At 55.1% G+C, this 23,081-nt stretch overlaps 2 protein-coding genes across 2 annotated transcripts in view; one reads left to right on the forward strand and one right to left on the reverse strand.

Moving 5' to 3' along the window:
• The window catches only part of RHOC (ras homolog family member C), a 415,761-nt gene that overhangs the window by 337,556 nt on the left and 55,124 nt on the right, over positions 1-23,081 (reverse strand). The gene's annotated exons all lie outside the window — the stretch shown is intronic.
• On the forward strand, positions 419-18,305 carry WNT2B (Wnt family member 2B). Its single transcript, XM_061363050.1, has 5 exons — positions 419-1,053; positions 13,124-13,344; positions 15,105-15,382; positions 16,194-16,458; positions 17,310-18,305. Exons 1-5 carry the CDS (start codon positions 890-892, stop codon positions 17,537-17,539), a joined length of 1,158 nt encoding a protein of 385 aa, XP_061219034.1. The 5' UTR covers positions 419-889; the 3' UTR covers positions 17,540-18,305.

Genomic DNA, 23,081 nt, shown 5'->3' on the forward strand with positions numbered 1-23,081 from the left:
CTGGGGACATCACCTCCCCAGGCAGTGCTGCGGTGTCCTGAGAACAACCACCGTGTCCCGCCCCCCCCGCAGGTCCCAGTGCAGCTGCAGGGCTGCCCCACTCCCGACACCCTCCCCGCTCCCCTCCCGACCACCAGCACCGGAGGCTCCGGATGCCCGCACTGCCCTCACCGGGACCGGCGGCGGGTGGTCGGAGCGTGGTTTCCCACCCAGCAGTGACACCTGGCGGGACGAGAGCGGGAGGAACCGGCCCGGCCCCGGCCCCGAGCATCCCGCCGCGCCGATGGCCCCGGCCCCGGGCGGAGCCCGACGGGGCGGCCGCGACCGGCGGCTCCTCGCTGCGTCCCCGCGGGTGCGGGCGCGGCGGTGGGAGCGGCCCCGGTGTGCGGCGGCGGGGGCAGGAGCCCGGAGGGGGCTGTCCGACGTGCCCTTGGGGAGGCGGGGGTCGGTCCGGCCGGAGCGGCTGCTCCGCGCCTCTGACTCTGCCCAATGAGAGCCCGGAGCACGGCGGGCGCTGTCAATATTTGGCCGCGGCCCCTGCGCTCCCATCCCCAGAGCGTCCTCACCCGCAGCTCAAGGACCTCCATGGCCCGGCCCGGCCCCGCCGCCCGTCCCGCACCGCTCGGGGGGTGCCGACCCCGCTGAGCGCCCGGAGCCCCCTCGGGGAGCAGCCCCCCTCTTCTTCCCCGCCGCCGCCCGGCCCGGCCCGGCCCCGCCGCCCCCCGCGCAGCAGCATGCGCCTGGGAGCGGGGGCCCAGCCGGGGCTCGCTCAGCAGTGCGGAGCCGGCCGCCGTGCCGCGGGGCCGTGACGGGCAGTGCCCCCGAGGGGAGCGCGGGCAGGACCCCCCTCCCCGGTCATTTCTCCGTCTGGACCCCGCCCCGGAGAGATATGCTCAGCCCAAACCGCCTGGAAGCGTCTCCTGGGATTGCCTTGGCCCCCGGGCGTGCGGAGTGCGGAGCCTTCCCTCGGACGGCGGGCGCGGCCCCGCGGCTTTGCCTCCCCCTCGTACTCCTCCTGCTCGCCCTGACGCCCCGCGCCGACTCCTCGTGGTGGTGAGTGAGTCCCCGCGACGGGTCCCCGCCCCGACGGTGCCGGGGCTGCGGCCGGCGGGAGTTGTGCGGGCAGCGGCTGCGGGAAGGGGATGGGAACAGGGATGGAGAAAGGGATGCAGATGGGAAGCCTGGCCGGGAGCTTGGGCAGCGCTGCGAGCCCCGCAGTGCCGGAGCTCAGCGCCCGACGTGCGGCGCTGGGAGCCGGGCGCGGGGGCAGCGGCAACCTGCGGGGACCGGCCGGGGCTGTGCGGGCTCCCGGGCTTCCCCCCGCACCGCCGGGTGCATCGCGGGCCCCGGCCCCCACTGGAGCCCCTCGGCAGAACGGGCTCGGGATTCCCCTTGGCTCCACCTGCGCCGCTCCGGGGGAATCGCCTCCAAGCTGCCTTATGGCACCGGCACTGCGGCCGCCGCCGTGCTCCCACGGCCTCGTTTGCCCCTGCGGCCGGGGCTTGTCATGGGACCCCCTGCCTCGGCTCCCGCCTCATCTACCGGGGAGCGGAGCCCCCGCACCGGGACCCCCTGAAAGCCGTGCGCAGCAGCGGGGAGCGGGATTAGCCCTCGGTACGGTATAGACCTGGGAGGCGGCGGTTTACCCGTTTCAACCCGGACATCACTCCGGAGTCCGGGTCCCCTCGGTCTGCGGTGTTGCCCTGCGTACTTGTATTGCAGCTTCTCCTAAAGCTGGGAAGTTGCCTTTCTCCCTCGTTTGTGTAAGATGAGGCTTTGTAACAGATATAAATGATGCCACAGAAAATACCAGCCTTCTAGAAACTAGTCCCCTCCCGTCCCGATTCCTGTAACAATGAAAATTCATGGATGCAGAATGAGAGTAATTAGGAAAACAAGGGCTGTGAAGTTTTCCAAACGACCCCGTGCTGCTTCAGCAGTTCAGTAACACTACAGGGAAAAACAGTTTGCTGCAGGAAAGTTCTCAGCGTTCCCCACCCTAAAAACTCCTCTCTAATCTTGTGGAAAACACTGTTTTTCACGCCAATCTCATCATCATTAGCACATTGTAGTGGATGAGGCAGAACTTAATCAAATTCAACCCATCTGCTGCTGAAAGAGAAGTGGTTTCTGGAATTCCTCAACTACCGTGGAGCACGTTGCGAGGGCCCGGGAGCACTTAGTAGTCGTGCCGATAACCCAAGTATTCCTAGTGTTTGAGAGCACGTCTGGGCGTGTGGCAGTCATGGCCCGGCTGGCATCCCTGGAGAGCGATCCAAGGGTGAGGAAGGCGAAGGGGAAAGCTGTGGGGCTGGGAAGGAGCCGGGAGCCCAGGGAACATGCTCGGGCAGCAGGTTGCAGCCAGGCACAAAAGGTGGATTCCATAGGGAAAAACTCCCTGAGAGCAGCAGAGGCATTGGGGGGGGCCATACGATGCATACCAGGAAAACCAGTGCTGCTCCCGGCTATGCCAGGAGGAGCTCCGCAGCCTGATGAGCCCGTGGGGAACTGGAATAGCTGGGCAAGAAAATGAGTCATGGTCGGGGATCATCGGGTTGGTACAAGTGCTGGCCTGGCTGCCAGCCGCATCGGCCCCATGCGTCAGGGCAGGCGAAGGCACGATGGTGTCTGCAGCGAAGGGGATGCTGCTGATGTGCTGAAAACCAAGGAAAGAACAGTCACAGGGCAGTGGAGAAGTTGGATGATTCCATTATCAAGGATTACCCCAATATAATTATTACAGGGGGAAGGGAGCCTCAATAGAGTGATGCTGCTCAAAAAGACGAGCTATCGAGCACCGTTTGCCCAGAGCTGGGCAGTTCTGGTAACACTTGAATTCTGCCTGAAGGATGTAAATTCTTTCTTTAGCATGAAAAACACCTATTTTCCTTGCTGTTGTACCCCACTTCTCCCCACAGTGACTCCACCACAGTGCCAGCCCTAATTCCAAGCACACATCTCTTCCCAACAAGCCGGGGGAAAACCAGCCGCATTTTAAGCCTCTATAGCTGCGGCTTATTTGGAGGAAGCTGGATTTAGCTCCCGCAGCATTTTGTGGTCTCAGCTTGCAGACCGGCTCCCTGGCTGGCAGCTTCTCTGCCGAGGGAGGATGGGATGAGAGTGGGGACAGCCCTTGGGGTGGCTGGGGCTGGAGCCCAGCATGGGGCATGAGCCCGTTTTAACGTTTTCAGCAAGCAGAATCGATCCCAAGGGCCTTAAAAATGTGACTTTTAAAACAAAACAAAAAGGAGAAAGCGAATACGCTAAACTCAAAGCTCCCATTTTTGATCGTACTTTTCTCTTCTGTAGATCAGAACATTCCTCACTGAAATTCCTTCATATTGAAATGGGTGGTTCTGCTGGACATGTCAGCGCTGATAAAATACCGTGTTTAGATGAAATTGTGTTTTACTGAAAACGGTCTTGACCAGCTGTGGTTTGGGAAGAAGCCATTCTGTGTTTTACCCAGGTTTTCAAGCACATCTTCAGCACTACTGATATTCCAATAAATACATTTGGTGGTGCATCATTGCTCCTTATTTTTATTATTGTTGCCAAATTCTTCTAGGGATTCACACACAATAAACTTGTGGAAATAGAGGAAATGCTTCTCATTTTCGGAGTCAACTTTTAAAGTAGATTAACAGGAAAAAAAACCCAGCCCTGGGTCCGTCCTGATGGCAGGACATGGGAAGGAAATATCAACCAAATGTTTCTTCTAAACAACTGCAAATTATTAATTTTGGGTGACGTCAGGCCCAGCCCACGCCGCCTCCCAAACCCACCAGGAATCGGGGGAATTTGGCGCTTGAAGAAGTGTCCCTGGGTGCGTGTGTGTGCGTGGAGCATGTAGTGATGGGAGCAACGTTTGCCAAGGCAGAAGGGCTCAGGATGGTGTGGCTGTGGCCAGCGGCGCTGCCTGGGCTCTGAGGCCACCGTGATGGCTGGGAGCAGCATCCGTGCGGAAATGCTCCCAAACTATAAAGTGTTCCTAAGCAACAAAATACCACTGAAACACAGAGTGAAATGAAGAAGGAATGCAACGGGGAAAATCCCTAAATCCCGTTTACACTTGAGTGCACTTCGGGTAGGGAGAACAGCGAGGGCCAGGGGACGGCGGCTCTCCCCGGGCAGGGCTATGCCCTGCAAGAGGCCATCGGGCCCCGAAAGTGGCCTCTGAAATTCCTCCTGCAAGATTTGGGGAGATAAGACAAATGTTGCTTATAAACATAGCCCGTGCGGTAAACAAGCGCGGTGTAAATAACTAAGTCGAGCTTACTCGCTGTCGAGAGCCCCGCCGGCTGCTCTGGTGTGGAAAGCCGCTTCCAATTGAAGGTTTGGTTCAAGAAGAATGTCCCCAAAGCCGCACGCACACCCCGTGCACCCACCCTCACACGTCCCCACTTGCCTGCAAGCCCACACGATTCCCCCCTCCCAAGCACACCAAAGCCTTGTTAGCGAGCTTGTTTGTTGCTAACCACAGCCCTTGGAAAGCACAAATATTTAATTTCATCTGGCATTGGAGCAGATGGGAGGCATCAGGCTCCCAGAGAGATAAAACAAATCTGGGGAAGGAAGGATAGCACAAGCTTGGGTGCAGGACGAGGAGTGTGGAGGAGCCTGGCAGCCACATGGGGCTCCTCAAAGCATCGCCAGGTTACAGGGCTGCACCCTGGTCTCATTACTCTTATGGATGCTCTAGTCCAGACTTAGGCAGCCACCATGCTCCAGCTCTCTTCTTAGCCAGGGAAGGAGGTCTCATGGGCATGGAAAACACACCAAGGGTAGAGCATGAAGCAGGCATGCCCTGTGCTAGAGTCAACCCTCAGAGCTGGTATCAAGCTTTTCCCAAGGGCTTGGTGATGACACCCCCATTGCAGGTGGAGAAGGGGATGTTCCCACCACAATGCATAGGAAAGAGCAGTGCTCCTGCAGCCATTCCTTTCAGGGCTGGTATCAAGCTTTTCCCAAGGGCTTGGTGAGGACACCCCCATTGCAGGTGGAGAAGGGGATGTTCCCACCACAATGCATAGGAAAGAGCAGTGCTCCTGCAGCCATTCCTTTCAGGGCTTTGCCATGTTTTCTCTCATGGCACCAGTGGTGGGTTCTGGTCCAGGGGCCGTGGATGGGCACAGAGAGTGATGGAAAAATTGAGCCACCCATATGTGTGGGTATAGGATACAGGGGCTTATTTAAACAGGCACCACACTGAGGTGTGTGGGAGGGGAAATAGCATCAGTAGGAATGTTTGAAATGAAGCCAAGGGAAAGACAGCTGCACGGAGGAGCTCCACAGCCATGTAACCCTTCTGGGGTCACTGCCTCCCTCCGTGCCAGGCCCAGCGGGCAGACCCCAGCAGCACCAGGAGTGCTTCACTAGAGTCTAGCACCTCATAGGGGGCTCTGAGCACTGTTTGCTGTAGCTCGTGATGAGCCATTCCCTCCTCCACCAGTGTCCCCACTGCAGAGCAGCTCATCATCCAGCCCTGGTGCTGTCACAGGCAAGGTGACATCTCAACGGCGAGATGATGCGCAGCGCTCAGAGCACAAGGGAGCTGCAGGGGGCTCACACTGCCTGTAGGTTTGTTGTTGCAGAGCGTTTTGCATGGCAATAAAAGCAGGAGGTCAGTGACCAGGAAGTCTTTATCCCAGCTCCGGCTGCCCGCACAGCCACACTTTGAAAAATCAGTTTTAAAGTAATGTCAGACTGATGGGGAATGAACCCTGTGGCCTCTGCAGCAGCCCTGGTGTTCTTGGTTGGGCTGTATCGAACAGATGGGTTCTCTCAGTCACTCTGCACCGTTAGAGTAATCCCAACTGTGTTTCTTGGTTCATTTGTCATTAGGGTCACTTTCACCTATAGGAAATCTTTCTTGCAAAGCAATGCAGAACAAAGCATCCTCCTGCTTTTCCAAGCTCATTCGCTTTTACTAACACTAAGAACAATTCAGGCAGTGCCTGCAGCCCACCAGGAGATGTGTGCTGGGCTCCAAGCAGCTCGCATCTAACACACAAGTGATGCCATGGACTAGAGAAGAATTACCCATCCTACTGCACCACCAGAGACTGTTTTACTTCCCCCCTTCTTAGCAAAGTGCTTTGAGATTTGGGGGAGAAAACAAACTGATACTTCAGGATGAAGCATATTCCTGATGAGCAGTTCGTGCTGTATTCATGCATCACCCTCAAGGGATGGCTTTCACCCAGCGCTGAGCGAGTTTGGGGCACTGCAGCATTTCCCTTCCCACAAAACCAACATCCCGTGGCTGCATACGGAAGCAGGAAAACCACAGAGAGGGGACTGCAACAAGGAACCAAAGGCAACTGGGAAAAGGGTGGTACAGAAAGGATCAAGGCACAGAAAATGTCCCTTGAATGGCACTGGTTGAATGGCTCAGCATTATGGTCTTACAAATTACTCAAGTGAGACTAACGCTCTCAACATACAGAGTAGTGGCTCTAAGTGAGGAAATTAGGACTATTAATCATTCCAAGGCGTTAACAACTCGAGCAGGCCAGGATGGCCCTGATCCCAGTGGGGCTTAATAAAATACTCAGGGTTTATAATAATAAAGTAATATCTCAAATGTCTATAGCACCTTGCAACCCACAGTGCTTTGCAGTTGGCTATAAATTGTCTGCCCACAGCCAGGGAGAGCAGAGGGAAGGAAAGTGCAGCATCCTTGGGAAGTATGCAAAGAACTCGAGGAGGTGAATGCTGCCAGGCACGTTGGAATTTGCTCTTTATCAGGCACAGAGGCAGGGATGTTGGATTTGATCCTATCTGGATGAGGTGTCTCCAATAACTGTCTAGGGCTTTCCAGCCTCCCACCAAAACACAGATTTCGTGCTGACTCAATGGGATGGGAAGAGGACGGAAGCCAAGATAGTTTGGCTCCCAAGTTGATCTTTCAGGACTATCAAAGTGGTTGTAATGGGGAAGTGGATCGGTTTTCTCATGGGGAGGACTCCAGCAGCCTCTGACACCACCAAGAAGCCAAACCACGTTCCCATCTCCATATGCAGGGCAGAGTTCTTGGAGCAGATGTCAGCAGAGATGAGGTTCTGTGTAAAGAAAGCTCTTGGCCCCAGCCCATGGGATGGATGGCACAGGAGGCTGAGCATCTCCTGCCCAAGGAGATGGGGTCTGGGGCTCCAGCATTCACCATTGACCATGGCACAGCATGCTCAGGGGCAAGAGCAGAACCAGTACCAAGGGGAACATCCCAAGCCGGGACCAGGCCCCATTTGCAGCTCAACTCACGGGTGTCTGGTGGCACACACTGGAGCTGTGGAGGGGCTTGAGCCCAGCATTCCTTCCAAATGGTGCTGAGGTTATTTGTCCAAGTCATATTAGATGGGAGAGCTGCATGTAACAGGCAGGCAGCGGCAATCAGAGGATGCTGAGTTGACAGGCAAGCTTAACACAGCCAGGAACAACACCTTGTGCTTTTCATGCCTGCTTGCGTTTTTGGTTTGGTTTTCTTTGTTGTTTAAATGTGGCTTGGTCAAGATCAGAGCCCCCAAGTGCTGCTCTGCACACAGCACAAGGCTGCCAGCATCACTTTAATGCCTGTAAGAACGGAGCCGTTTGGAACCCTGTGGCTGGGTCCAGTGATTTAAGCTTGTGTTACCCAAGCTGAGAGCACCTGCACTTGAGGAGAGGCAGCATCAGTATCTCTGGTGAGACCCCCCTGAAGTCCTGGCCCAGCTCTGGGGCAGCAGCACAAGAGGGACATGGAGCTGTTGGAGTGAGTCCAGAGGAGGCCATGGAGATGCTGCGAGGGCTGGAGCAGCTCTGCTCTGGAGCCAGGCTGAGAGAGCTGGGCTGGGGCAGCCTGGAGAAGAGAAGGCTCCTGAAGGGGAGACCTTAGAGCAGCTCCAGTGCCTAAAGGGGCTGCAGGAAACCTGGAGAGGGGCCTGGGACAAGGGCCTGTAGGGACAGGCCAAGGGGAATGGCTTGAACCTGCCCGAGGGGAGACTGAGCTGAGCTCTTAGGCAGAAGCTCTTCCCTGTGAAGGGGGTGTGACCATTTTGTGATTCTATGATAAGTATGGAAGGGAAATTCTCAAGCTGAAAACCCATTAGATGGGATGTCAGAGCTGAGCCTGCTTCCTGCACCAAGGCTTTGGTTGGAGGAGCAGCTGCAATGATATCAAAGCCATCACGCTGACAGGCTTCATGGTGCTGCATCTGGCCAGAGCATCTCCTGCCCCCCAGGCACTGCATCCCCCTCGTGCTGCTGTTCCTGCCCTATCCTGAGCCAAAGAAGGAGTTACAAAAAGGCATCAAAATGGTTTTGGATCCTCTGGAAGAGAGAAGCCGCAGGAAGAAGAGCTGTTACCTGCCATGGATGAGCTCTCTGCATTACCATACGACACGTCTGGCTTACTGATCATGAGCTTTAAGGTCCCTTCCCACCCCAGCCTGTCTGTGATTCTATGATGTAGTGGGGCAGCTGAGGCAGTCTGTAACCCACACAGCCCACACTGACACATGGGCATTGGCCAGAACCACACAACGAGGCACTAGGAGGAAACACAGAGCTTTACCCAGCCACCGCAACCCCCACAGCCCTGCAACGGCTGCTGTTTCCCTGCAATGCTTGTCCTCACCCTATGGAAAACAAGCAGCAGCCGGGAATGCTGCAGGGATACAAAGGTTCACCTCTGTGGGGCTGACTTACTGACTCCCTGGAGAAACGGCCCTGCACATGTGGCTGGTGATGGGAGCCATGGGGCTTCGCTGCCATTGCCTCCTGGGGACTGGAGAGCCAGGAACCACTGGGTCTGCCAGGAGAGCTTTAGCAATTGATTGACCACAATCCCTGCCCACAGCTCAGCAGCAGAAGTTACCTCCTGCCTGTTGCTGAAGTGCCTTTGGTTGTGCTCTAAGCAAAATGCAAGTCACAGAAACATAGAAACCCAGAACAGTTTGGGTTGGAAGGGACCTCAAAGCTCCTCCAGCTCCAACCCCTGCCACGGGCAGGGACCCCTTCCACTGGAGCAGCTTGCTCCAAGCCCCTGTGTCCAACCTGGCCTTGAGCACTGCCAGGGATGGGGCAGCCACAGCTTCTCTGGGCACCCTGTGCCAGCGCCTCAGCACCCTCACAGGGAAGAGCTTCTGCCTAAGAGCTCAGCTCAGTCTCCCCTTGGGCAGGTTCAAGCCATTCCCCTTGGCCTGTCCCTACATCCCTTGTCCCAAGCCCCTCTCCAGGTTTCCTGCAGGCCCTTTAGGTATTGGGAAGCCTCTCCAAGGTCTCCCCAGAGCTGGTCAGGCTCTCATGGGAAGCACAGGAGCAGGACACATTCAGCACGGAGGCACGCCGGGGAAGGGGGTTAGCACAAAACGCACGCTGCCAAGTAAATAGATGCGTCTGCCTCTGATTTGCATGTTTATCTTAGAAGCAATTTGGGTTTCGCCTTGTTTACAAGAGTCGAAGTCAGCAGACTCTCAACAAGAACAACAACTGGGAGCCAACACATGATGCTTGTCTCCTGCCTCCTGCTCCTCCAGTGCAGTGGGGGCAACCAGCAAGGAGCCTGCTTCAGCTGCACCAGGGGCTGCATCCCTGCTGCATCCCTGCATCAGATTGCTTGTAGGGAGAAGGAGGGTTAGCAGGGAGCAAGGAACGCTTCATCTCCAGGCTCTGGAAGCACTTGCCTTTCTAACATGGAGCCTCCATGGGCTCTGCACAAGCCGCTCCTCTCAGGGAACAGGGAAGAGAAATCAGTGCCACAGAGGGTAGCAGAGAATTCCCAAGCATCACACCCATCTCCTGGCAGCTGAACTGGAGCAAATGGGAAATACAAGCTGGGGGTTGATGCTGATTTGCAAGAAGCAAACGGTGCAGCATCACGCAGCCAGTGGCTGCCAAAGGGACTGGTGCCAGCCCTGTCCTGAGCTGAGCAAACAGCTCTATGCTTGGCGAGGCAAGGGCTTTACTACACCAGGACCTCACAGGAGGCAGCAGCCCATGGAACCCCATTTGACAGGGTGGGGGATCGTTATCCCCACATGCACTTAATTATCAGCTGCCTCCCTCGCAGCTCCTCCTCGCTGCAGGCTCTCACAGCCTTTCTCCTTCCGACCATGCAGAACCCAAGCTGGAGCAGCCTCCAGCATCACAAACAGCTTCTTCTCACAGAATCCTCTTAGCTCAGGGCTTGAGGGTTCTTTGTTTCCCTGCAGTGAAAATGCAGATTCCCCAAGAGTGCCGCATTTCACGGGAATTTGCCACTTCCAGCACAACATCATTTGTTAAAACTGAAGCTGTGACAAGGCAGCCGGGGGCTGCTCGGAGCATCCATTGTCTTTCTTATTCCAGTGCTTTTCAAGTGCCATAGATTCTAGGAATACAATCAGAAGGGATGCTTTCATCACTCCAAAACAGATGCTTGGGCTTTTTCCCCTCCCACCATCCTCCTTGGCAGAACTCTCTGATGTTCCCCATTCCGCTCCGTTTCAGAGGAGCTGAACCCAACTGGAGCAGTTCTCACGCAATGGAAGATCTCGGCCCTGCCGAGGTAACCCCAGCCTTTCCAAGAGGGGAAGGTGCCGTGACAGCCATTGGGAGGTGGGTTTCAGGATGCACTCCAATGGGTGCCTGTAGGTACCACAGCAGGCATGCTGCTTGTTGGCAGCCACAAGCAAAGGGAGATGCAGGCACTGGTGCTCCATCGGCGGTCGGTGCCCTTTGCCCTGTCTCCTTCCACTTTCTCCTCCTGATAATGTTTGCTCTGAGCTGAGTATTTGGCAGGAGAATTAAGCAGATGTAATTAGCTCAGTGTGCAAAGGGAGGGCCTGGTGTTTATCTTGTCTGGAGGGTTCTCCTTGATCTTGGTCTCCCAGGGGTGCTGTAGTTGGTGCATTATCTTGTGGCTCTCGTCTTGTGGAGGCAGCTCCACCTCCTCCAGCATCTCTCCTCCAGTGAAGGGGAGCTTTTGTACTGCTGCAAGCTCCATCCTGCAGCCTTGTCCCAGCTCTTGGCAGCACAGGCAGGGACACATCAGCTGTCTCCATCCTTGCTGGGACCGGCCAGGCTGTGCAGAATGAATTCAGGACCATGGTACCGAGCCATGCTTCCATGCAGGATCTCTGCAGCCACACTCGAGACCGCCGGCCATTGCCATCATCCAGCTCGTGGGATGCTCCTCTTGTCCTGCTCCCTGTGGGAAGTACCGGCAGCTCCTGCAGCCCAGCATGAGTGAGGCAATTAAATACCCATGGGCAGCATTGCTCCTGTTGGCTTTTCTGCCCTAAAGAGCTTCTGCCACCTCCCTTTTCCCCCTGCTGCAGGATGAAAGGCTGACAAGTGAAATAATGCTCACCAGCCCTCAAAGTTGGGGCTTACAAAGCCATGGGGAGCCGGGTTTATTATCCTCAGCTCCAGCCTGAGATGACCTTGCGCCTCTGCCAGCATTTAAACAAAATATGTTTGAAAAGGGAACAGATCCCACTGCGTTCTGTGCTCCCAGGGCTTCCCTGAGCCCGGAGCTCTCTGTGGGGCTGATGGAAGTGATAGAACATGGCCAGAGAGAGACAATGAAATATGGCCCCAGCTTATGGCTTTTCATTATCATTAAAGGAAAGTTCTTGCTTCCAGTCCGGGGGAGGGAGTGGTGAAAAATGTGAATCCCACCCAAACCTCATCCCTTCCATCCAGAGCCACAGCTCCGTGCTCCCTAGCAAAGCACACACCGCCGCTGCCTGGCTGGGATGAGCGGGTGGCGCAGGCAGGGGTTGCCCGGGATGGAAAATTCCATGTTGCCACCATTGTCCAGGCTGGTGCAAAGCTCAGGGTCCCTCCCTGTGTCTGTGGAATGCTGCCCGTGGGGCTCAGCCAGGCTCTACCAGACTGTTGTTTGCACATTGTCTTTCTGCTCCGAGCTCCCACCCGCTCCCACTGCTGCAGGGAGGGTGCAGGGATGCAGGCACGGTGCAGGGATGCAGTCAGGGTGCAGGGATGCAGGCACGGTGCAGGGATGCAGTCAGGGTACAAGGATAACTGAAAGGTTTGGGCTTGTTCAGCCTGGAGAAGGCTCAGGGGTGACCTTTTCACTGTGTTCCAGTATTTGAAGGGTGGCTACAAGGATGGAGACTCCTTTTTGACAATGAGTCCTATGGAAAAGATGAGGGGTGATGGGCACAAATTGCTGCTGGGGAGATTCCAACTGGTCAAGAGGAAAATTTTTCCCAGTGAGAACAACCAGCCATTGGAATAATCTCCCCAGGGAAGTGGTGGATTCCCCAACACTGGACACTGTTAAGATGGCTGGACAGGGCGCTGGGACATTAAGTCCAGGTCATGCTTTGCAAGGATGGTTGGACCAGATGAGCCTTGAGTTTCCTTCCAGTCTGGGATTCTGTGATTCAATGAACAGCAGTGTGATCCAGGACTGCAGCAACGGGAGGTGAAGCCCGTTCCTCCTCACCCAGCTGAGCATCGTGCTGATGCCTGTGCCATGGACCCCACAGTGTGCCCCAGCCAGCGTGCAGAGCCTGTGCTGGGCTCCATCCTGCTGCGCTCAGCAGGGCTGGGTCGGGATGCAGGGGAGAGGGTGGGAGCGAGGTTTTGCACATCAGCAAGTTCGTGTTGCTCTGCCCTAGGAGCTCACAGAGCCCAGGCTTGCAGGGGCATGAGCACCACGACTCACAGCACCCAGAGGTGGCCGTCTGAAGGGAGATGGGCTCTGCAGGACCCCTGCTCCCTGCCACAGCTGTGTGCACACAGAGCAAAGCTTCACCCACCCTGGGCTGGGGCAGCTCAGGAGTAGTTTGTTAGACCCAAAGACCAAAGCCAAGTGGCTGTGATGGCTCAGCAGTGCCCTGTCCCTGTATCCTGCCTGTCAAAACCACAGTGCTGGGCAGATCTCCTTGGGCAGCCAAGCAGGTATAGGGATGCAGGCAGGGTACAGGCAGGGCTCTGCATTTCACCCACACCAAGAGGATGCTGCAAGGAGGGATGCCCTCAGCAGGGCCCAGAGCAGCTGTGACAGGTAGAAGAGGGAAAGGTGGGCTTCAATATAAACCCCTTCACAGCAGAGAGAAGATGCAGGGAGGCAGAGCCCTGCAGTTCCCCCTGTTCATGCAGTGTGATAACGTGGTTCTGTTCTATCCCGCAGGTACATCGGGGCGCTGGGTGCGAGGGTGATCTGCGATAACATCCCAGGGCTGGTGAACAAGCAGAGGCAACTGTGCCAGAGGTATCCCGACATCATGCAGTCAGTCGGGGAGGGAGCCAAGGAATGGATCCGGGAGTGCCAGCACCAGTTCCGGCACCACCGCTGGAACTGCAGCACCCTGGACCGGGACCACACCGTCTTCGGACGGGTGATGCTGCGAAGTAGGTGCTGCCCCATCCCCTCCCCTCTGCCTTGTCTCCCTGGGAGAGTCTCTCCATCGCTGGGCTGCCGTGCCCAGTGGCTTGAATTACTCCCTTAGGAGAGCTTTGCCTTTCCCTGTAAATTAATCAAGCCGTAATGGGAGCAGAGCGCTGCGTTTGGAATGGCTGCACCAGATGAGATGGAGCAGGGGGAGCACTGGGGGAGAAGGGGGAAGGAGGAGACACCTCCAGAGAACAGGCTCGTATGTAAACAGTAATGGGATATATAAATATTTGGAGAGCAGGGTTGGCCAGGACTCAGCACTTCACGTGGGAACTGGCTGCTCCCTTGCATGGCAGAGCCACGGCTCCAGCCCTCGCTTCGGGCTCCGAGGTGGAGGAGGACCACGGGCACGGGGCTGCGCACAGCCCCTGCAGGGGGGGACCTTCCGCACCAGGTGAGGGTCAGGTACAGTGCAGGCAGGGATGCACCCAAGGAGCAAGGAGAAGAGGTTTGATGGGGACAGGGACAGGGGTGGTTCTGGAGCAGGAGCAGCATCATGGGCTCCATCAGCAATCAGGCCCCGGGATCCAGAGAGAACCCAGCACTGCAGGACAGATGCTGCTGCACCCTGTGATGTGCCGGGGCACTTCCAGCCATGCAGCCTCTGAATCAAAGCAGTTGGGAAGAGCCTTCCCACTCACCAGGAGGGGCTCATATGGAGGACATGTGAGCCCCACAGCGGGAATGGGAGCGGGGGCTGCTCCCAGCTGCAGGGGGATGGAGCAGCTCCCTGTGGGGTGAACAAGCAGCAGAGCTTGCGAGGAGACCCCCAGAGAGGAGCTGGTGGGAGGGAAGCAGCTGAAGGCACTGGGGTGCAGCATTCACCCCACTATGCTGCAGCCTGCCCCGTCTCAGCCTCTCCATCCCTGTGCCTGCACCTTTACTCTTGCTCGCATCCTCTCCTGGCAAAGTATGGGGAATGATGAAAGCTCCTTGCCTCAGCCCCATCCTGCGAGGCCCAAAGAGAGCTCTGCTGCCTTTGAAGTTGCTTTCAAAGGCTCTCAGAATGAAGATGAACATGGTTTTGATTTGCAGCTTCTTTTACAGCATCATAAAACCAGCTGTGAACTCAAACCAGAGACATACAATGGCAGGCAGCAAGCTGTGCCACACGGGACAAGCCGAGCCCGGCCAGAGCCGGCACCAGCTCCCGTGCTCCACATCACCCTGGGAGGGAGGTGGCCTTGGCTGAAGGGTGCTGGTGGTCACAGCACCAACAGGCACCCACAGTGCCCTTGAGCTTCAGGACAGCAATGGGGACCAGTCAGGCATCCCTGAGAGCAGCCCAGCATCTGAGCTGCACGGCCCTGAGGTTCCACATGAAAATCCCCTTAGAATCATTGAATCAGCCAGGTTGGAAAAGCCCTTTAAGCTCATCCAGTCCAACCATTCTCCAGCCCTGCCAAGGCCACCACTAACCCATGGCACTGAGGGCCTCATCCATATGGGTTGTGAACCCTTCCAGGGATGGTGACTGCAGCCCTGCCCTGGGCAGCCTGTTCCAATGCCTGAGCACCCTTTGGGGAAGGAATTGCTCCTCAGCTCCATCTAAACCTGCCCTGGTGCAGCTTTCCCTTAGGCTGAAAGGTGCCAGGGAAGCTGGGGCTGGGCTTGTCTTACCTGTGCATGGGATGCTCTCACCCAGCTGCATGGTGCCACGCTCCTCGGCACAGCCCAGCACGCTCCCTGCTCACCCCTGTCCCTCTCCCCGTGGCAGGCAGCAGGGAGGCCGCCTTCGTCTACGCCATCTCCTCGGCCGGAGTAGTCTATGCCATCACTCGGGCGTGCAGCCAAGGGGACCTGAAGTCCTGCAGCTGCGACCCGCTCAAGAGGGGCCGCTCCAAGGACGAGCGCGGGGAGTTCGACTGGGGCGGCTGCAGTGACAACATCAACTACGGGATCCGGTTTGCCAAAGCCTTCGTGGATGCCAAGGAGAAGAAAGTAAAGGATGCCCGGGCACTGATGAACCTGCACAACAACCGCTGCGGGAGGATGGTGAGTGCAGCCCCTGTGGCTGAGTCGGCAGCATCCCATTGGGACCTCCTGCTGGGGAATGGGCAGTAGGAGCAGCCTGGGCATGGGAGCTGGGCCCTGGGTGTCCAGGGAGGACAGGTACCACTGCAAACAAGCAGGATGCTGCCCCTGCATGGTCTGTGCAGGGAACAGCCCCATAAGGATGGCAGGACCCTGCTTACTTGTGCCCCCAGCATGTGTCCTTGATGATGCTGGCATCAGTGACCATGGGAATCACACGGTGGTTTAGGTTGGAAAGGGCCTTAAGGCTCCTCCAGTTCCAAGCCCTGCCACGGGCAAGGACCCCTTCCACTGGAGCAGCTTGCTCCAAGCCCCTGTGTCCAACCTGGCCTTGAGCACTGCCAGGGATGGGGCAGCCACAGCTTCTCTGGGCACCCTGTGCCAGTGCCTCAGCACCCTCACAGGGAAGAGCTTCTGCCTAAGAGCTCAGCTCAGTCTCCCCTCGGGCAGGTTCAAGCCATTCCCCTTGGCCTGTCCCTACATCCCTTGTCCCAAGCCCCTCTCCAGGTTTCCTGCAGCCCCTTTAGGCACTGGAGCTGCTCTAAGGTCTCCCCTTCAGGAGCCTTCTCTTCTCCAGGCTGCCCCAGCCCAGCTCTCTCAGCCTGGCTTCAGAGCAGAGCTGCTCCAGCCTCCTTTATGCAGCATCCCTCCCTGGTTAGGGGCCCCGTCTCACACAGGCGAGGGCTGAGCTGCACCAGGGCCAAGCAGACACAGGCGTGATGTGTGATGCCCAGGGTGACCACTGCTCCTCACAGCATCCCTCTTCCCACAGGCCGTGAAGCGCTTCCTGAAGCTGGAGTGCAAATGCCATGGAGTGAGCGGCTCCTGCACACTAAGGACTTGTTGGCTGGCAATGTCAGATTTTCGAAAGACAGGGGATTACCTAAGGAAGAAATACAATGGGGCCATCCAGGTGACCATGAACCAGGACGGCACCGGCTTCACCGTGGCCAACAAGAACTTCAGGAAGCCCACAAAAACAGACCTGGTGTACTTTGAGAACTCACCCGATTACTGCGTGATGGACAAGTCAGCAGGTAAAAGCCAAAGCTCCAGTTGTGGCCCAAAAGCTGCTCTTCCTCCCCTCCTGCCCAGCCTGGCAGGGCTGCTTTGGGATGTCAGCAAGCCCTGGTCCACAGTGGGTTTGTGCTGTGGGGGGTCACCCAGTGTCAGTACTCACTGGAGCATTGAGTCCCTGCGCAGCCAGGACTGGATTTGTTCATAATCCTCAGGTTTTCCACTAAAGATCCAAACTGAGGAGGCTTCTTTCAATGACTGCAGCACAGCATTTCCTCAGAGCCTTCCTCCTGCAGAGCAGAGCTCTCTTAAAGAGGCAATAAAGAGCATGTTTCACACATCAGGCTGCCGGCTCCTCTGAACACAGCTTGAGGGATGAGCAGGGACGGTGGCTGCGGGGCTGCTCGGCTCCTGCAGCAGTATCAGTGGTTTCCCAGCCTGGAGCATCCCCAGGTCAGGGGTTCACAGTTGCTATGGGGGCTCAGCTGGTCAACAACCTCTTCTGTGCAGCCTGTGCCCAGCCTTTGGGGCTATACTGTGGGACCTGCTGCAGCACATGCTGTGCCAGTAACAGTGAGAACTCATCACTGCTAAGGCAGGCGTAGCCAAGATCTCTGGTGCAGATGGTGGATATAGGCTGTCTAAAGAAATGGTAAATGCCCCATCCCTGGCAGCATTTTAGGCCAGGCTAGGTGATGTGGTCTAGTGGAAGGTGTCCCTACCCATAGCAGCGGGTTGGAAATGGACAATCCCAAACCCCAAACCATAGCCTGTGATACCCAATCCCACCCCTGCTGAGCACAGGGCAGGGGTGGAGGCATCATTTGAGTGAGGAGAAGGAACACCCTGACCCGCTCTCTCCCTCCTGCAGGCTCGCTGGGCACGGCCGGCCGCGTGTGCAACAAGATGTCCCGGGGGACGGACGGCTGCGAGGTGATGTGCTGCGGGCGCGGGTACGACACCACGCGCGTCACGCGCATCACCAAGTGCGAGTGCAAGTTCCACTGGTGCTGCGCTGTGCGCTGCAAGGAGTGCGAGGACACTGTGGACGTGCACACGTGTAAGGCACCCAAACGGGCCGAGTGGTTGGACCAGACCTGAGGAGATGGAGCGCAGAGGGAAGAACCCACCGCCACCTCCCCTTCCTGAGTTTTAAACCCCTGTGCCCTGAGGGCCAGGACGTTCTGGGAGCTGTAGTTCAACTGCATGGCTTTTATTTAATTCATTCTGCAAAGCACTAAAGAGAGGACTACATTTCCCAGGAGGTGCTGTGGACCCTTCTGTTTGCTCAGCAAAACTAATCCCCTACCTAGGAGGAGTCTGCAATCCTTGCTTAAACTGTGAAACCGCCGTTGCCGGTTGCGCTCTCTGCAAAGGAGCGGTGCAGCCGATAGGGATGTGGAGGACCGATGGTTGGGATGCGATGGCTGAGGACGCGGGCACCTCCCCAGAGAACTTCCGTTGCAGCAAAGCTTCACCAGCAAACAACCACTAGTGCAGAATAATCCACTCTTGCAGAAAGCATTCTTGCTTGTACTTTCCGGCAAGGCCAGAGGAAGGGTGTTGTGAATCCGTAAGACAGTTCCGTGATCCCTCGCACTGAGCACCAGCAACCTCTGCACGAGGCATCTCCCTGTCTCCCCAGCAAAGGGGATGAGTGGAGCTGTGGGTTGAAACTGAGTCCTCAAGGACTGCACAGAGGCAAGGGCCAGCCCCAGGCGCTGGCAGATCCAGAGGGATAGAGAGAGCAAAGCAACCTGTGAACAGACTGGGAGGTTCTGGAGTCAACAGACAGCTCACTTGTATGTTGTGTATACTGCTTATTATTTTAAGTCAAAACTCATTATAAACCTGTATCAGAAAATTACACTCTTTGCTTTCTGAGTTCCTACACACCCCATCAGCACTTCCCCAGAGCAGGAATCAGCCTGCAGCATCTCTGCTGCACACGTGCCTGCAGCTCCTAAAGCACAGAGCTCCCCACCTCATGTCCCACAAAGCAGAGCTGTGGCATTCGGGGTGAAAAGCCCCAGGGAATCCTTATTAAGCAGCAGCAACGCTTCAGGACATGCAATGACACAGCATGGGGTCAAGCAGGAGATGCTGGTTTAGCTTCCAAACCTTTCCCATAAAAAGAAAACCAACTCGAACACCCCCAAACCCCTAAATGATCAACTATTAGCAAAACCACAGAGCCTGGGTATCAGAAATACAGTGGATCCCTAGAGATACCTCCAAGGGCTGGTGCAAGGTGAAGTCCCACTGTGGACTTAGGGGAAATGCAGACTGGTTGATGTCTTCCTGCAGGTGAGCTCTAGTGAAGCTCCCCTTCAGCACACTCCTCAGCAAGAAGTATCCCATCTATAAACGTTTATGAAGGCTGCAGTCCCATAAGGGAACTCTCAGTTCAAGCCCCTCAAGTAATGTGCCTAAAATGTGCAGGGAGCTTTTTATATAAGCTCATCTTCCACTTACCCTCCACCCAGAAGCATGTTTAAGCTCAAGGACAAGGAGCAGAATTGATTCCTCCGTGAGCTTCAGAGTAAGTTACCCTCTTTGAAGAAGCTGGACAGGACACCTAAGAGGAGGTAGAAAGCATTGGAAATGCAGGATCCATAGAAAGTCAGGCTATTTTCTCTCACATGTGAGTGAGAACAGCCATTCATGTCACCATGGCCCAGGTGACACCATCATTTTGGGGATGGAGGTAGTGATAAGATCAAGAGCTGCAGTGATGCAGAACACACGCACTGCTCACCTATACCCCAGTCCCAAACCCCCTTGTTGCTGCCCTTCAGTTCAACATCACGTTCACACACACAAAAGGCTTTGCTTATGTGGCCTGTGGGGGCATCTGTTATAACAGGTCCAGCTCTCAGGGTCAAATTCATCAGGGCCCATTGAATCCCATTTGCACAACCTGCCCAGACCTGTGTGGGAGCTTTCACATCCTGAATCACTGCAGCTGAGACACCACGGGCTGCTCCAGCGAGCAGCAAGGGGGTCACTGCTCTGGAATCTTAGCCCATGAGTCAATGCAGGAGAATGTGAGAGTCACACACTGTGTCACACTGGCTTGTAACTGATGATAGTCTACAGCCAAATTAGAAATGAAGAGGTTCTTAAGAGAAGGGTCCGAGCTGCTGAGGCCATGATGTGATTGCACAGGTCAGTGCATCCAGACTGAAAGGAAAATGTCACTGCCCAGAAATAACCAAGGCAAGCAGCTCTCCACTGGAGACACACACTCATCTTGTGGATGCATCCTCACTGAGGCACTAAGTGTGGGTGTGTTTTCTAGCTTTCCCCAATGACCAGACTCACCGAAGGGCCCACCAAAAAGCACAGTACAACAACTGAAACTGGAAATGAGGAAAATTCCAAGCACATGAGCAGCATCCCTCAGCACTGTCTTCTTGCTACAGTGCTAAGGGCTGGGGCATGCAGAGCACACCCCACTTGGGAGGCTTGAGAAAGGGAGGAGGGAGCCAGGAGACAAGAGGCAGAGCTCGATACTGGAGCTGCCCTTCCCCTCTATCCACCTTTATTAAAAGCAGGGTGAATTCAGACCAGCGTGGTTGCTGCTGTCAGCATGATCTATGTTGAGAGGATTTTGACCCATAGGATCAGAATAGCTCACACATCACCTGTGCACTGTACAGCCTTAACTGCACAAGAGGGAAGAATCTGCCAGTCCTTTATAACACCAAAACAGGCCAAGCTGGGTATTACACAGAAGCTGGCAGAGAACAAACCCCATCTGCCCTTCCTGCCCATGCTACCAACACTGTCCTCTGCTCAAAGCACAGCACCAGGGTGGGTTTGCTCCATGTATTAGCAGCTTGGGAGGTGCATTCCCTCCCTCGATGTCTCATCTGTGGGCAGGGGCAAGGGCAACATTCATGTGTGTCTGTGTGAGCCCCATCCCTGTCTCCTTTCCTCTCAGGGAGCTTGCTCTCGTATCTAACCTCTCCAGCCTGTTGGCACTGGAGGCAGATGATGCAGCCTGTAGAGGTGCAGGCACTTCCCTCTCCCCCTCCCCCTGGAATCTGCCTCTCACTTGTGGTCCTTGGGATTCACCCAATGTTTCTCAGAAAAAAAGAAGAGGACCTCAAGACAAGTATGCATTTAATAAGCAGAGAGACAAATAAGCTCCAGTTATCCCAGCAGAATTACAACACCAGAGAACAATTTTCTGCATTCCTCTGAAGGCCTGAAGGAACCCAATTGCCTGCTCTCAGCCTAAATAGGTACCAGACACCAAGTGCTCCATAAGCAAACAGAGCCCCCAAAGTGCAAAAATGAAATAAGTAAAAAGCTTCACATTACATATAAACCAGCCGTTTGCACCTTGTTATTAATGGTCTTGACTATGACCTTTAAACCCTGCCTTGCTCAGAGTCATGGATCTATGAGCCTTGGCACCCTCACAACAATTCCAGGATGAGGAGCAGGGAATAAACAAGAGCACCGGAGGAGATGCGGGAAGGAACAAGCCTGCCACAAACCTGGAGCAGGAACTGCTCCAGTGCAGCAGCCAGGGCTATGGGGTGACCATCTCCATGTGAATCTGTCACCAAACCTTACTGACCAAGGCTTCTGACAGCAAAGTCCTGCTGCCACATATACACATGCACAAAAGCTAGTAACACACACATCTATCCCCAGAGAGCAAAGGGCTCACAGCACGGTAAGTAACTGCAAGAGAGCTCACTCCCCAGAGGATAATTCTGATGTGGTTCAAAGCCCACATGAACTAGAGCTGCCTTAAGGAGACCCTGCTACCTACAAATATTTATTAGTCTGAACTGCCTCACCGCTGATCTAAGAGCTTTCTTGTTCTAACAGCATCAGTAGCCAGTGGAAAGTTTGACTCCATAAAGATGTTCAGCACAAAGTCATTGCCTCTGGAGGAGAAGACACTGCCACACATGGCTGAGAACGCTCTGGAGGCATGCACATGCTTGACTGGCTTGGCTTCTCTGGGCACCCTGTGCCAGCGCCTCAGCACCCTCACAGGGAAGAGCTTCTGCCTAAGAGCTCAGCTCAGTCTCCCCTCGGGCAGGTTCAAGCCATTCCCCTTGGCCTGTCCCTACAGGCCCTTGTCCCAAGCCCCTCTCCAGCTTTTCTGCAGCCCCTTTAGGCACTGGAGCTGCTCTAAGGTCTCCCCTTCAGGAGCCTTCTCTTCTCCAGGCTGCCCCAGCCCAGCTCTCTCAGCCTGGCTCCAGAGCAGAGCTGCTCCAGCCCTCGCAGCATCTCCATGGCCTCCTCTGGCCTCGCTTCAAGTCCCTCTCATGTTGTTGCCCCAGATCTGGATCAAGACTGCAGGGGGTCTCCTTGGAGTGCAACAGAGGGGGAGAATCCCCTTATATATATGTATATACACACACACACACACATACATGCATGCAACTTAACTGCATATGGACTGAAACAGGCTATTACCATGGTATGGATCAGGTTGTAGGGCCTTGCTCCAGTGGCAAATCAATGTCCTATACTGCATGAACAGCCCTGCTAGGAAATCATAGAGAGAGCTCCTCCTTCCTCAAGAATTACTGGCACTTGCAGAGAGAGGAAGATTTTCATTACACTGCCTGTTGCCAGCTATACTTTCAGCATAAGCCCATCCCCTTTCTCTTACTGTTATGTCAGGGGAGGACAGTGAAAGAAAGCAGCTCTTGGGATGATACATGGGAGGTAGTGCTTCATTTATAACCCCACACAAACGCTGGAAAATGTTCAACTTTAAAAAGCATTAGGTTGGTTACCTTATGGGCCCCTGCGGACCAAGAAGTGAAATTACATGAACACAACATATCTATTAATCACCACAATGATTCCACAGTGAGAAACAGCCCCAGTGACATACATTCAACTGGAAAGAAAGTTGAGAAAATTACCTGCTAGTAGTTAGGCAACTCAAAAAATGTGATAGTACCTTTGTGTAGGGCTCCCCTCTTGACTCCTCAATGAATTCAAGTATTTCACTTGGATTAAAGCCCAGTCAATACATACATATAGTGGAGAGTAACTACAGCATTTCTAGCTAAACATGTGTGTTTCCTCTCAGCCAGGGTTACAAATAAGCTCCACTTACATGAGATGCATAAGCACTTTACTTACAACGTAAAGAAGGAGTTGGGAAAAAAGAAGAAAAAAGTCATTCCCAGTCTTCTGCATCAAGACAGATTACAGGTCAACTCAAACTGACCTCTAATTGGTTTTTGGTGTTACTATACAGAACAGAGAATGCTACGGCAAGCTTCTTCCATCCAAAATTGAGGAACTAGAATAATTTACACCACCTTGGAAAGCAGCCGTCAATGTCATGGCTGACATCAATCCTTCCCCAAGATCAGCAAAGATTCCACATGTAAAATCTCCCTAGTTATCACGGTAAGTATATGTGTTTATCTATAAAATGTAAGACAATGGCCAGCGTTTCCTGTGCTCAGAATTAGCATTTCTCCACCAGTTTGGGCTATTTTTATCACTCCCACCCTTAAGCAGCCTTGGTTAACGTGACTCTGTCTCCTCAATGCCAAGCAGTGGACCTGAATGTGAGAAAGGAGACATTTTCCCTAATGGGGGTCATACCAATTATCTCAAACCACTTGGCTGCCACAGCCATTTTTTCACC

The sequence above is a fragment of the Neopsephotus bourkii genome, unplaced genomic scaffold (genome assembly GCF_033783945.1).
Source record: "Neopsephotus bourkii isolate Nb327-2 ecotype Australia unplaced genomic scaffold, CSIRO-AGI_Nbou_v1 NB_1139, whole genome shotgun sequence".
In the NCBI taxonomy this organism is placed as follows: Eukaryota; Metazoa; Chordata; class Aves; order Psittaciformes; family Psittacidae; genus Neopsephotus; species Neopsephotus bourkii.

What these genes read in the sequence shown, in the direction of transcription:
- WNT2B (XM_061363050.1), top strand. Translation starts at nt 890, where the DNA reads ATGCTCAGCCCAAACCGCCTGGAAGCGTCTCCTGGGATTGCCTTGGCC. An exon ending in CGGACGGGTGATGCTGCGAA is followed by an intron (nt 13,345 to 15,104) that starts GTAGGTGCTGCC and finishes TCCCCGTGGCAG; the next exon opens with GCAGCAGGGAGGCCGCCTTC. An exon ending in CGTGATGGACAAGTCAGCAG is followed by an intron (nt 16,459 to 17,309) that starts GTAAAAGCCAAA and finishes TCCCTCCTGCAG; the next exon opens with GCTCGCTGGGCACGGCCGGC.